The 11,211-nt window shown below is 45.1% G+C and overlaps 1 protein-coding gene across 1 annotated transcript in view; it reads left to right on the top strand.

Annotated features, from left to right (window-relative positions):
* The first annotated feature begins 381 nt into the window (after positions 1-381).
* rpgrip1 (RPGR interacting protein 1) overlaps positions 382-11,211 on the top strand; it is a 58,126-nt gene continuing 47,296 nt past the window's right edge. Inside the window, exons 1-7 of the mRNA XM_051686813.1 lie at positions 382-497; positions 1,325-1,543; positions 1,681-1,737; positions 1,922-2,039; positions 9,568-9,767; positions 10,046-10,151; positions 10,673-10,816. Coding sequence (XP_051542773.1) covers positions 1,459-1,543; positions 1,681-1,737; positions 1,922-2,039; positions 9,568-9,767; positions 10,046-10,151; positions 10,673-10,816 — 710 coding nt within the window. The 5' untranslated portion in view covers positions 382-497; positions 1,325-1,458. The remainder of the gene's footprint in view (positions 498-1,324; positions 1,544-1,680; positions 1,738-1,921; positions 2,040-9,567; positions 9,768-10,045; positions 10,152-10,672; positions 10,817-11,211) is intronic.

Below are 11,211 nucleotides of genomic sequence, written 5' to 3'. Positions count from 1 at the left end.
TTCCTTTCATCCCAGTCTCGTAATCTGATTTACTCCACAGGCCTCCTGTTCTTTCCTTTACTACTAACACAACAGCCAATCAGATTAGATTATGAGACGGGTTACTATAACTACAACCAATCACATTACGCAGGTTAACCTCAGAATCATGTCATCTGAGTGTATAAAACAAGTTGTTCTATGTATAAGTGGAAATATTACATATTTGCATTCTTGCACACTGTATCTATACTTAAGAAATGCTGTGATATCTGTCAGTGTGGCATTAGCGAAAGAAGTGATTGACAGCAGAACTGAAGGAGGAGGTGCAGAGAGAGAGAGAAAGAGAGATTAAACAGATTAAAGGTGGATTGATGAAACAGCGTCTTTTAAAGAAAGAGAGAGAGACTTACAATCAGTGCTGAAACAGGCAGAAGTTGATGATGAGTGGACTGTGAGGAAGACAGGAGAGCATGAAGACTATATCTACACAGCTCACAGGAGACACAGACAGACAGGTATGTGTGTACACAGTTAATTTATTATGTATGTTTCATCTCATAACTTCTCTCCTGCATCGTCATTGTAATTATCCAGATTTGGCAGTTTGTGGTTATTAGTTGTATTAAGTATAAGTTGCAATAATACTCTTAAACAGGACTTGTTGTCACACGGGAAGTTGTCACAAGGCCTATCAATTGACGATACGGCTTTGAGTCCAATTACACAAAACACACACACACACACACACACACATATTTTTGTATTAAAAGTTTTTGATATATATATATATATATATATATATATATATATATATATATATATATATATATATATATATTATTTATAATTTTTTTCTTTGGTTCTATACCCTGAGAAATGTTGGATTAAAAATATGACAATTTTCTCTTTATGTAATAGTCTATTGTCAAGATTTTATCCAGTACCCTTCTTTTCAAATTTGGTTAATATATTTTAAAGCTTTATTAATGGTTTATGAAACAACCTTTGTATATCATCTGGTTGCTGCTCGGTCACTGTGTTTCCAATTGCAAAGTCCACATTATTGCAAAGAAAAATCAAGAAAATACTGCACAGATTATTTTAAATCCACCGTTCCCAGATTTTATTTACATTGTTGGTTCATTAGTTAACTATAAAGGTTGAAAATCCCTGGTTTATAAATAACAGAATATTATACAATCCACTGGTATTTTACTACTCTAAAACCCTTACAATATGCACATTTGCTTTAAATGTTTGCCGAGGATTTAATTTTAAACTTCTATTGTAAAACTGAGCACTGAAATTGAATTGTTTCGTCATTTTTTTGTGTGTGACACAGGATGAGAAGTTACAAAAATATACTATACCTTAAAAATATCTGTTGAGATCTTGGATGCCTCCTATCTGTAATGACATCACTTCCTGAATCCCTCAACTCACAAAGACGGTGATTGGTTGGAACTGTTAGTCTTTATGATGTCACTGGCGGTGGATGAGACGGCCGGTGACCTCCCCGTGAGGGACGTGGGCTTGAGAGGACTCATACCTGTTCTCACAGGTGTGAAAAATGGTGAAACTGTGTTTCTTTGGTTGAGAGAATCCATATGTATACTTGCATGGGTATTTGTGGGTTTGTTTGAATGTGTGAATATATTCAGGGTCAATGTACACTCAGTGTTTGTACGTTTATTTAAGACACAATTCAGGATACGAAGAGCTGGAGAAGACCACCACAGGTGCTCAAGATAAAGGGTAAAACATGCAGACATGGTAGTAACATGCTCAAAACACACTTAGTTCTTAATAGGTTTCATACACATTTCTGTTAAAAAAACAAAAAAAAACAGAAGTTAACTTGTTGAGAACTTACAGTAACTGAGAACTCAGTTCCACTGGCTTGTTTTGTAATTGTCTGTTTCTCTCTGTCATTCTGCAGATCGTCAGCGTTTGTTCAGAGTACCACGTGAGCAGCTTGAAGATCAGTGTCTGCGTTTGCAGGAGGAAAACACACTTCTAAAACAACACAGCCGCACACAAGAGCAAAAACTACGCAGGTGCACTGCACACTCTTTTCAAATGTTTTCAGTAGGCCAATAAATCCAGAAAACATGGATTGTGAAAAGACATTAAAATATTAAAAAGGGTTAGTTCACCTAAAAATGAAAAGTCTCTCATCATTTACTCACCCTCATGCCATCCCAGATATGTATGACTTTCTTTCTTCTGCAGAACACAAATGAAGATTTTTAGAAGAATATTTCAGCTCTGTAGGTCCATACAATACAAGTGAATGGGTGCCAAAATGTTGATACTCCAAAATCCACATAAGGGCAACAAAAAAGGAATCCATAAGACTCCAGTGGTGTAATCCATGTCTTTTGAAGTGATAGGTGTGGGTGAGAAACAGATTAATATTGAAGTCCTTTTTCCTTCACTTTCACTTTCTCATTCTTCTTCTTTTGTTTCTGGTGATTCTCATTTTTCATGCATATCATCCCCTACTGGGCAGGAGAATTTATGATAAAAAATTACTTAAATATTGATCTGTTTCTCACCCACACCTATCGTATCGTGTCTGAACACATGGATTACACTACTGGAGTCATTTGGATTAATTTTATGCTGCCTTTATGTGGATTTTGGAGCTTCAAAATATTGGCACCCATTCACTTGCATTATATGGAACTACAGAGCTGAGAAATACTTCTAAAAATCTTCATTTGTGTTCTGCAGAAGAAAGAAAGTCATGTACATCTGGGATGGCATGAGGGTGACTAAATGATGAGAGAATTAAAATTTTTGGGTGAACTATCCCTTTAAGTGCATCATACTGAACAGATTTTACATTTATGCCTCACTCAAACTTTTATTTTGCATCAAATTAAATATGGCATCTACCTTTGGTCCATAAAAGGTCCTGTTTTACACTACGTTTAAAAAGACCAGCTTAACTAGCATGCAATTTCCATGCTGGCTTAGGCTGGTTTATGCTATATAGTGCTGGTTCCCTATCTGTCAATCACTCGACGTTGTATCGATGTAGTGACACTAGGGGTCACTCTTGGGAGCCTGAAACACCTCTGGTCTTTGATAAAAGGCCAATGAAAATTGGCGAGTGGTATTTGCATGCCACTCCCCCAGACATACGGGTATAAAAGGAGCTGGTATGCAACCACTCATTCAGATTTTCTCTTCGGAGCCGAACGGTCATGCTCATTGAGCTGAATTCTCACGACTGTTCATTCACCTCTGCTGGATCTGACGGCGCATTTCAGCGGCTTCTCCCTTCTCTGCACTGGTGCACTGCAGAGAACACCCCTGGGCGCTTCGGCAGAAAAAAAAAGAAAGTATATTTTTCTGAAAGAGTATATTTCTCTAAAAGAGCGGCACACATGGAACGTCTTTTTAAAGACGCGTATTTTTAAAGATGCCTTTCCGATTGTGTTATTCCTGGTTGCGGTCGTTACCTCTCAACTTCAGATGGGCACGATCGCTGTCTTTCATGTCTGGGCGCATCCCACATGGAGGCAGCGTTCGTGGATGGTTCATGTTCTCACTGAGAGAACATGACCATGGCAACACTCGTGGTCGTGGCTTGCTTTTGTAAGAAAGCAAGCCACCCCAGCAGCTCCCCGCCTCGGTCCTTCTACCTACGGGTTTGAGGCCAGCGCGGCTAGCACTGGGGGCGATTTGGGGACTGCAATGGGATCGCCTCCGCCTGGTATCCCCCGCGGATCTCCCATTCCCCAGCACGCTCGTCTGCCCCGATTGGGCTTCCGGATAAGTCCGCTGGCTCGTCTCATGGTGAGTTCGATCTCTTGTTCGGAGCCCGCGAAGCTGATGAGCTCTCGAGTGCAGCATCGGAGAGCGAGCTTGTCCAGTCGGACACAGAAGCCTCAGCTGGGCTGCCCCCTTTGGGGTCGATTGCCCAGTCACAGGCTGATGCAGAGATGACGGACATGCTTTCCCGGGCGGCCGTGAGCGTCAGGCTAGAGTGGAACTCTCCACTCTCCCCTGAACCTTCACGGCTCGATGATTGGTTTCTGGGCTCACGGCGCCGCTCAAAGCAGCCACGCACCGCTCCAATGCCTTTCTTACCGGAAGGGCACGAGGAGCTGACAAAATCGTGGGAGGCAACTTTTACTGCCTGGTCCTAATTTCTCAGTTCCCCTGCCCTCACTACCCTCAATGGCGGGGCGGCCAGGGGCTATACGGCTATTCCCCCGGTGGATAAGGCGCTCGCGGTGCACCTATGCCCGCAGAGTGCCACCACCTGGCGCAGACACCCAAAGCTCCCGTCCAAGCCCTGTAGGTTCACGTTGTCCCTGACGGCCAAAGCCTAAAGCGCTGCTTGACAAGCCGCCTCTGCCCTGCACGCCATGGCTCTTCTGCAGGTCCACCAAGCCAAAGTGCTAAAAGAACTGCACGAGGGTTGTTCCGCCCCAGATTTGATGCAGGAACTGCACTCAGCGAACAACCTCGCTCTCCGAGTGACGAAGGTCACAGCGTGGTCTCTCGGGTGGACGATGTCCACAATAGTGGTCCAGGAGTGCCACCTGTGGTTCAACCTGGTCGAGATGGGTGAGGCCGACAAGACACGGTTCCTTGCTGCCCCCATCTCCCAGGCTGGCCTATTCGGTGACACCGTCGAGGACTTTGCTCAGCAGTTTTCGACAGTGAAGCAGCAGATGGAGGCTATCCAGCATATCCTGCCCCAGCGCGGCTCAAGATCCCACACCCTGTCTGCTCGTCGCCAAGGGCGTCCCCCTGCGGTGAATCTTTTGTTGCCTTTTTATTTGATTTTGCCGCATGCCCAAGTGGCGGCGGTACCCAACAGTTCAGCAAAAGAGCGGTTCCCTCCTTCCCTGGGTCACTTACCCAGTGTGCACGGTCATCATCATGACCACCGTCCACGGGTTTTTCCTTGCAGGATTGGTGCTCCAGCGGCGGTCTCCCCGCCCCTGCGTGCCCAGCTGTGGCACACATCCGCCCCCGATGTGACAGTCTCCATGGGTTATGAGGACAGGCCTCTTCCTCCCCCATCCCAGGCTGTTCCGGGAGTGGTCACAAAGAGCCAGGTAAGTGATTCGATGTCCCTAGACTCAGCACGACCACGACATGGTGTGGCACCTCGAGCTCCACCGCGAGGCCCCACCTGCCGGTACGTCTGACGAAGTTGTCCCTTTGGTCCCCCTTGCGCGGAACTTGGATGCGTGGTTTGCGCTTTCCAATCTGTCGCGATGGCTGGTCTGGACCGTCCAACTCAGCTACGCGATTCAGTTCGCCAGGCGTCCGCCCAGGTTCAGTGGTATCCACTTCACCTTGGTGAAGGACGAAAACGCTGCTACCTTGCACGCGGAGATCGCTACTCTCCTACGGAAGGGTGCGATAGAACCTGTCCCTCTGGCCAAGATGAAGAAGGGGTTTTACAGCCCCTACTTCATCGTACCGATAAAAGGTGGTGGGTTGCAGCCAATCTTGGACCTGCGAGTACTGAACCGGGCTTTACACAGACTCCCGTTCAAGATGCTGACGCAAAAACGCATTCTGGCAAGCGTCCAGCATCAAGATTGGTTCGCAGCGGTAGACCTGAAGGACGCATACTTTCATGTCTCGATTCTACCTCGACACAGACCCTTCCTGCGGTTTGCATTTGAGGGTCAGGCGTATCAGTACAAGGTCCTCCCTTTCGGCCTGTCCTTGTCCCCTCGCGTCTTCACGAAGGTCGCAGAGGCAGCTCTTGCCCCGTTAAGGGAAGTGGGCGTTCGCATTCTCAACTATCTCAATGATTGGCTAATCCTAGCTCACTCTCGGGACATGTTGTGTGCACAAAGGGACTTGGTGCTCTCGCACCTCAGCCGATTAGGGCTTCGGGTCAACTGGGAAAAGAGCAAGCTCCTCCAGGTTCAGAGCATCTCTTTCCTCGGTTTGGAGTTGGACTCAGTCTCTTTGACAGCGTGCCTCACGAACGAGCGCGCCCAGTCGGTGATGGCCTGTTTGAAGGCGTTCAAACAGAAAACAGCGGTTCCACTGAAACACTTTCAGAGGCTTCTGGGGCATATGGTATCCTCAGCGGTGGCCACAACGCTCGGATTGATGCATATGAGACCGCTTCAGCACTGGCTTCAGCCTCGAGTCCCAAGATGGGCGGGACACATTGCTTGGTCATCACGCCGGTGTGTCACTGTCTTTTCAGCCCTTGGACCGACCTCTTGTTTTTACAGGCAGGTGTTCCCCTAGAGCAGGTCTCCAGGCGCATTGTGGTCATAACAGATGCCTCCAAAACGGGCTGGGGCGCTGTTTGCAACGGGCACGCAGCCGCCGGCTTATGGACGGGCCCGCGACTGCATTGGCACATCAACTGCCTCGAGTCGTTGGCAATTCTGCTCACCCTGTGGAGGTTCTGGCCATTGATCTAGGGCAAGCACGTGTTAGTTCGGACAGACAACACGGAAAAAGTAGCATATGTCAACTGCCAAGGCGGTCTGCACTCTCGCTGTATGTCACAACGTGCCCACCATCCCCTCTGGAGTCAGCAGCACTTCAAGTTGCTGCGAGCCACTCACATCCCGGGCAACCTCAACACTTCAGCGGATGCGCTGTCATGGCAGGTTACCCTCAGGGGAGAGTGAAGTCTCCACCCTCAGGTGGTCCAGCTCATTTGGAGTTGATTCAGACAGGCACATGTAGACCTGTTCGCCTCCCAAGAATCCTCCCACTGCCCGCTTTGGTACGCCCTGACCGAGGCACCCCTCGGCGTAGACGTTTCTCTCAGCGAAACGTGCCTGGAGTTCGGTCCGGGCTACTCTCACGTGATCCTGAGACCCCGACCGGGCTATGTGCCCAAGGTTCCCACGACCCCTTTTAGAGACCAGGTGGTGAACCTGCGAGTGCTGCCCCAGGAGGAGGCAGACCCAGCCCTGTCGTTGCTGTGTCCGGTGCACGCTTTATGCATCTATTTGGATTGCACACAGAGCTTTAGAATCTCTGAGCAGCTCTTTGTCTGCTTTGGTGCACAGCGGAAAGGAAGCACTGTCTCCAAGCAGAGGATCGCCCACTGGCTCATTCTATCAGGGGTGTAGCGGCCTCGTGGGCCCTGGCCAGGGGTGCCTCTCTAACAGACATTTGCAGAGCAGCAGGCTGGGCAACACCCAACACCTTTGCAAGGTTCTACAACCTTCGGGTGGAATCGGTTTCGTCCCAGGTAGTGGCATGCAATACAAGCGGATAAGCCCGGGATAGCCGGCTGGGTGTATCACTTGCACATAGTGCCTTTCACCTCCTCTGAGCTGAAGACGTGCGCCAATAATTCCCAGTAATGTTCACAAACTATGTTCCCTGGTTGACTTCCTCCGAGCCCTGTGGCAGTTGAGTTTTCGGAGAGACTCACTGCCAGCCCAGTACACGTGCTAACTAAGAGCCCTGTTATGGGGTAGGTGCTCCGCATGTGGCGGTTCCCTGTAAGGTAACCCCATGCGATGTATATCTTCTGCTAATTCGTTTCCCTGTTGGCAAACTGCGTCTTCCTTGGGTAGAGCCCCCTCTCCATGTTTGTAGCAACTCCTCCCTCTTTGGGTAGGATCTACCATGAGACTCTCTACATGATCGGCAAGACCATATGATGTATTTTCCACTTAAATATCCCCCCCTCTCTTTGGGCGAGGTGTGGTCTCCGTGGTGTCCTCCCCTTGGGAGGGACACCCCCCGACTAGACCTGGCGGCTCAGTCGGATAATCCCCCTTCTTTTTTAGGGAGTGGAAAAAAAGAAGGGGAAAAGAGGCCACGACTGGGTTAGCCTGTCTCTATCTTTTGGGTAGTCGACTTGTTCCCAAAGGGCCGTTCGACACTTATAACTATGTTGGGGGAGGTTACGTGTCGACCTGGTGCACTGGCTATGAGGCACACAGTGGTCTGCCTGTCACACACCGCCAGTTCACGTAACACAGTTCAGCCATTTGCGGCGTTTTGTATAGGGACCCCTAGTGTCACTACATCGACACAACGTCGAGTGAGTGACAGGTAGGGAAAGTCCTGGTTACTTGCGTAACCTCCGTTCCCTGATGGAGGGAATGAGATGCTGTGTCCCTCCTGCTACAACACTGAACTACCCGCTGAAATGGCCGGACCTTGTCTCTGCTCCTCAGCATAAAACCTGAATGAGTGGTTGCATACCAGCTCCTTTTATACCAGTATGTCTGGGGGAGTGGCATGCAAATACCACTCGCCAATTTTCATTGGCCTTTCATCAAAGACCAGAGGTGTTTCGGGCTCCCAAGAGTAACCCCTAGTGTCACTACATCGACACAATGTCTCGTTCCCTCCATCAGGGAATGGAGGTTACGCATTTAACCAGGACGTTTGGTGCTGGCCCAGCTGATGAACCGGCACAGCCATGCTGTTCATCAAAAAAAAAAAAAAAAACTATTATGGTTCACTATTTGAAAGTAGTTAATTACACAGTGACTAACTTCAAACGCGTTCACCTAAACTGTCCTCTCTCTGTGTCATGTAGCACTGAGAAAACCAAATAATTTATCATTAACCAAATCATTAATCATTTTTTTTTTTTTGACAGATTATGTAAAAGAACTTGTTAAAATAAAATAATTCCCTTATATTTAATGTTTGGATGCTTTTAGTGAGGCGGTTCTTTTGGGCGGTACATGTAAAAGAACCACGTCACATAACTGATTCACTTGAGCCCCACACAGCCTTCAAAGGACTATGTCTTTTTCTTTGTAGCAAAATATTTAGTTAATTGTTGCTGTTTTTTTACTATATTTTGATTCAATTATATAAAATAGGGTGTTTTCTGGTTTTATTCATTTTTACTAAATATAAATTTATGCTCAAGTTAATATTGTCACCCTATTTGTTTAACCCTTACAAAATTAACCATAGCTTTACTAAACAGTAGTAATATTGTAGTAACCATGGTTAATTGTGTGGTTACTGTGGTTTTACTACAAAAACTATGGTTAAATTATGGTTACTCTAAAAAAATAAAAAATAATAAAAAAACTAAACATGATACATTTTCTTTAATTAAATTAACCCTAATTAAATATAGAACTGATTGCAGAATAAAATATTATCTGTTATGTAATTAAAAAATATGTCTTCTTTAAATAACTACAGTATAGTTAGCAACTTTTTGTTAGTTGCTTGTAGTGTAGCTTAATACTTTTTTTTAAAAGAGTAGCTTGAGTTGAACTATTTTAAGTTATGTGTAGCTTCCCCAACACTGAAATATTTTTTCAGGTAATTTTAACTAAGGACGCCTTGCAGGCCAAGCTAGTCAAAACGTCTTGTTGAAACACCAGCACACCAACATCCTGTGTTGTGGACCAACATTCAGCAGGGTTTTTCAGCAGGTATATTAATGTGCGTCATAGAGGTCAAATCACTGTAACAAATGGGGGGGTGGGGGGCATCCCAAACTATTTTCTATCTCAGCATGATACCGTCATCGCCGTATTTACGTGCAAAATTTTAATTAGAAAAAGTATCTGATTCAGTTCAAACACTGCTTGTAAACTGCTTATTTCTTTAATCTAAAAGTCTCCTGACTCTACTTTTCAGGTTCTCAACTAAACTGCTGCGATTGAAGCATGGACATCAGGCTGGTGGGAGGGATGCAGAGCTGGAGGACATGATTCAAGAGCTGGAGGCTCGTGTAGCGACTCTTGAGAGCCAGAAGGGGGCGCTGCAGAGTAAACTCAACTTAGCCAAGCAACATATCTTAGACCTAAGGGTCAGAACCCATAACAGGCCACGGACAGGTGAGTCACTACAACAAAGTGCCATAACGTTACTGTGAAACATGGAAAATTATAATACCATTGTATTCCCTTGGAGTACCATGTAAATACCATGGTACATGATTGTGGGAATCATTCAGTATAATAATACCCAAAAATGTACCATGGTATCATCACTCATGTTTTTGTGTGGTGTGTATTTGTTCTGTACTCCTAATTTCAGTTTGTTTGAGATGAATATCTACTGTCTCTCTCTTTCTCTCTCTCTCTCTCTCTCTCTTTCTGTCTGTCTCTCTTAGGACGAGGTGTGGATGGAGATGGAGGGGTCCGTCGAGCTGCTCAAACCGCTCCTGCCCGCTGTGGACTCATCTGTCTGGATGACACCAGAGGAGAGATAGACAGAGTGTAAGTATGCCAGATTTACAGAGATTCATGTAGGTAATAGCTATGGTTGATACACAATAATATATTGTCCTCAATACAAATCTCCCTCTCTCTTGCTTTTTCCTCTATATAAGCAGACTTTCATTACTCAGGTTTGTTGCCCATTTTTATGTGTACTGGGCTTTTGCTACACATTTGTAAATATGAAACCTGCCAAAACAATATACTTCTGTGCTGCATACCTGCATCTCAGCTCAGACACATACACTGTTCATGAAAAGAAAAATAAAGAACATGCTGCTTTCCCTCCAAACAACTTTACCAGTATATATCTTGCCTGATATTTAGACACTGAACTCATATGCACCTTGATGATCCATAATACTGCACTGCTAGAACACTGCTGCCCTTTTTTTTTTTTTTTTTTTTTTTTTTTTGCAATGCAATGCAATATAATACCTTGCTTATGCATCGTTGAGCTCCATATCTGGTTTTTACCTCCATGTTTCATTTGTTCTGTTTCTTTCCATCTCTCCCATCAGATCTACTATTATAGAGACACAGCATGGGAGGGTGGCAGATATGGAGTTAACTGCTCAGTCTCTTAGAGAAACACTCAGAGACAAAGAGAAAGAAATTGAAGATATCGTCAAAGACTTACGCAAACAACAAGCTGACGGACACAGGTAGGAAAACTTTTTCATAACATAGACACATACAGGGTGGGGGAGTAACGAAATACATGTAACGGGAATACGTATTTAAAATACAAAATATAAGTAACTGTATTCCACTCCAGTTACAATTTAAATAATTGGTATTTAGAATACAGTTACATTCAAAAAGTATTTTGATTACTGAAGAGATAACTTTGCATTTTATTGTCATTTGTTTCATTTAATATTTAGTCCTTTCAGATGGAAAACATTTATACATATAAATGATGCGATCCAAAGTGCATTTGAACAGCGGTGAAACACTTTCTTATGATGTGTTACATTCATACGAGCAGACAGAGAAGTAAGTTTGAAGTAAGTTTGGAGCAGAAGAAATAGAAATAAACCTTGTGTAAATTGTCAGC

The sequence above is a fragment of the Myxocyprinus asiaticus genome, chromosome 44, assembly GCF_019703515.2.
Source record: "Myxocyprinus asiaticus isolate MX2 ecotype Aquarium Trade chromosome 44, UBuf_Myxa_2, whole genome shotgun sequence".
Taxonomy (NCBI): Eukaryota; Metazoa; Chordata; class Actinopteri; order Cypriniformes; family Catostomidae; genus Myxocyprinus; species Myxocyprinus asiaticus.
This window is presented reverse-complemented; position numbering and strand designations above follow the sequence as displayed.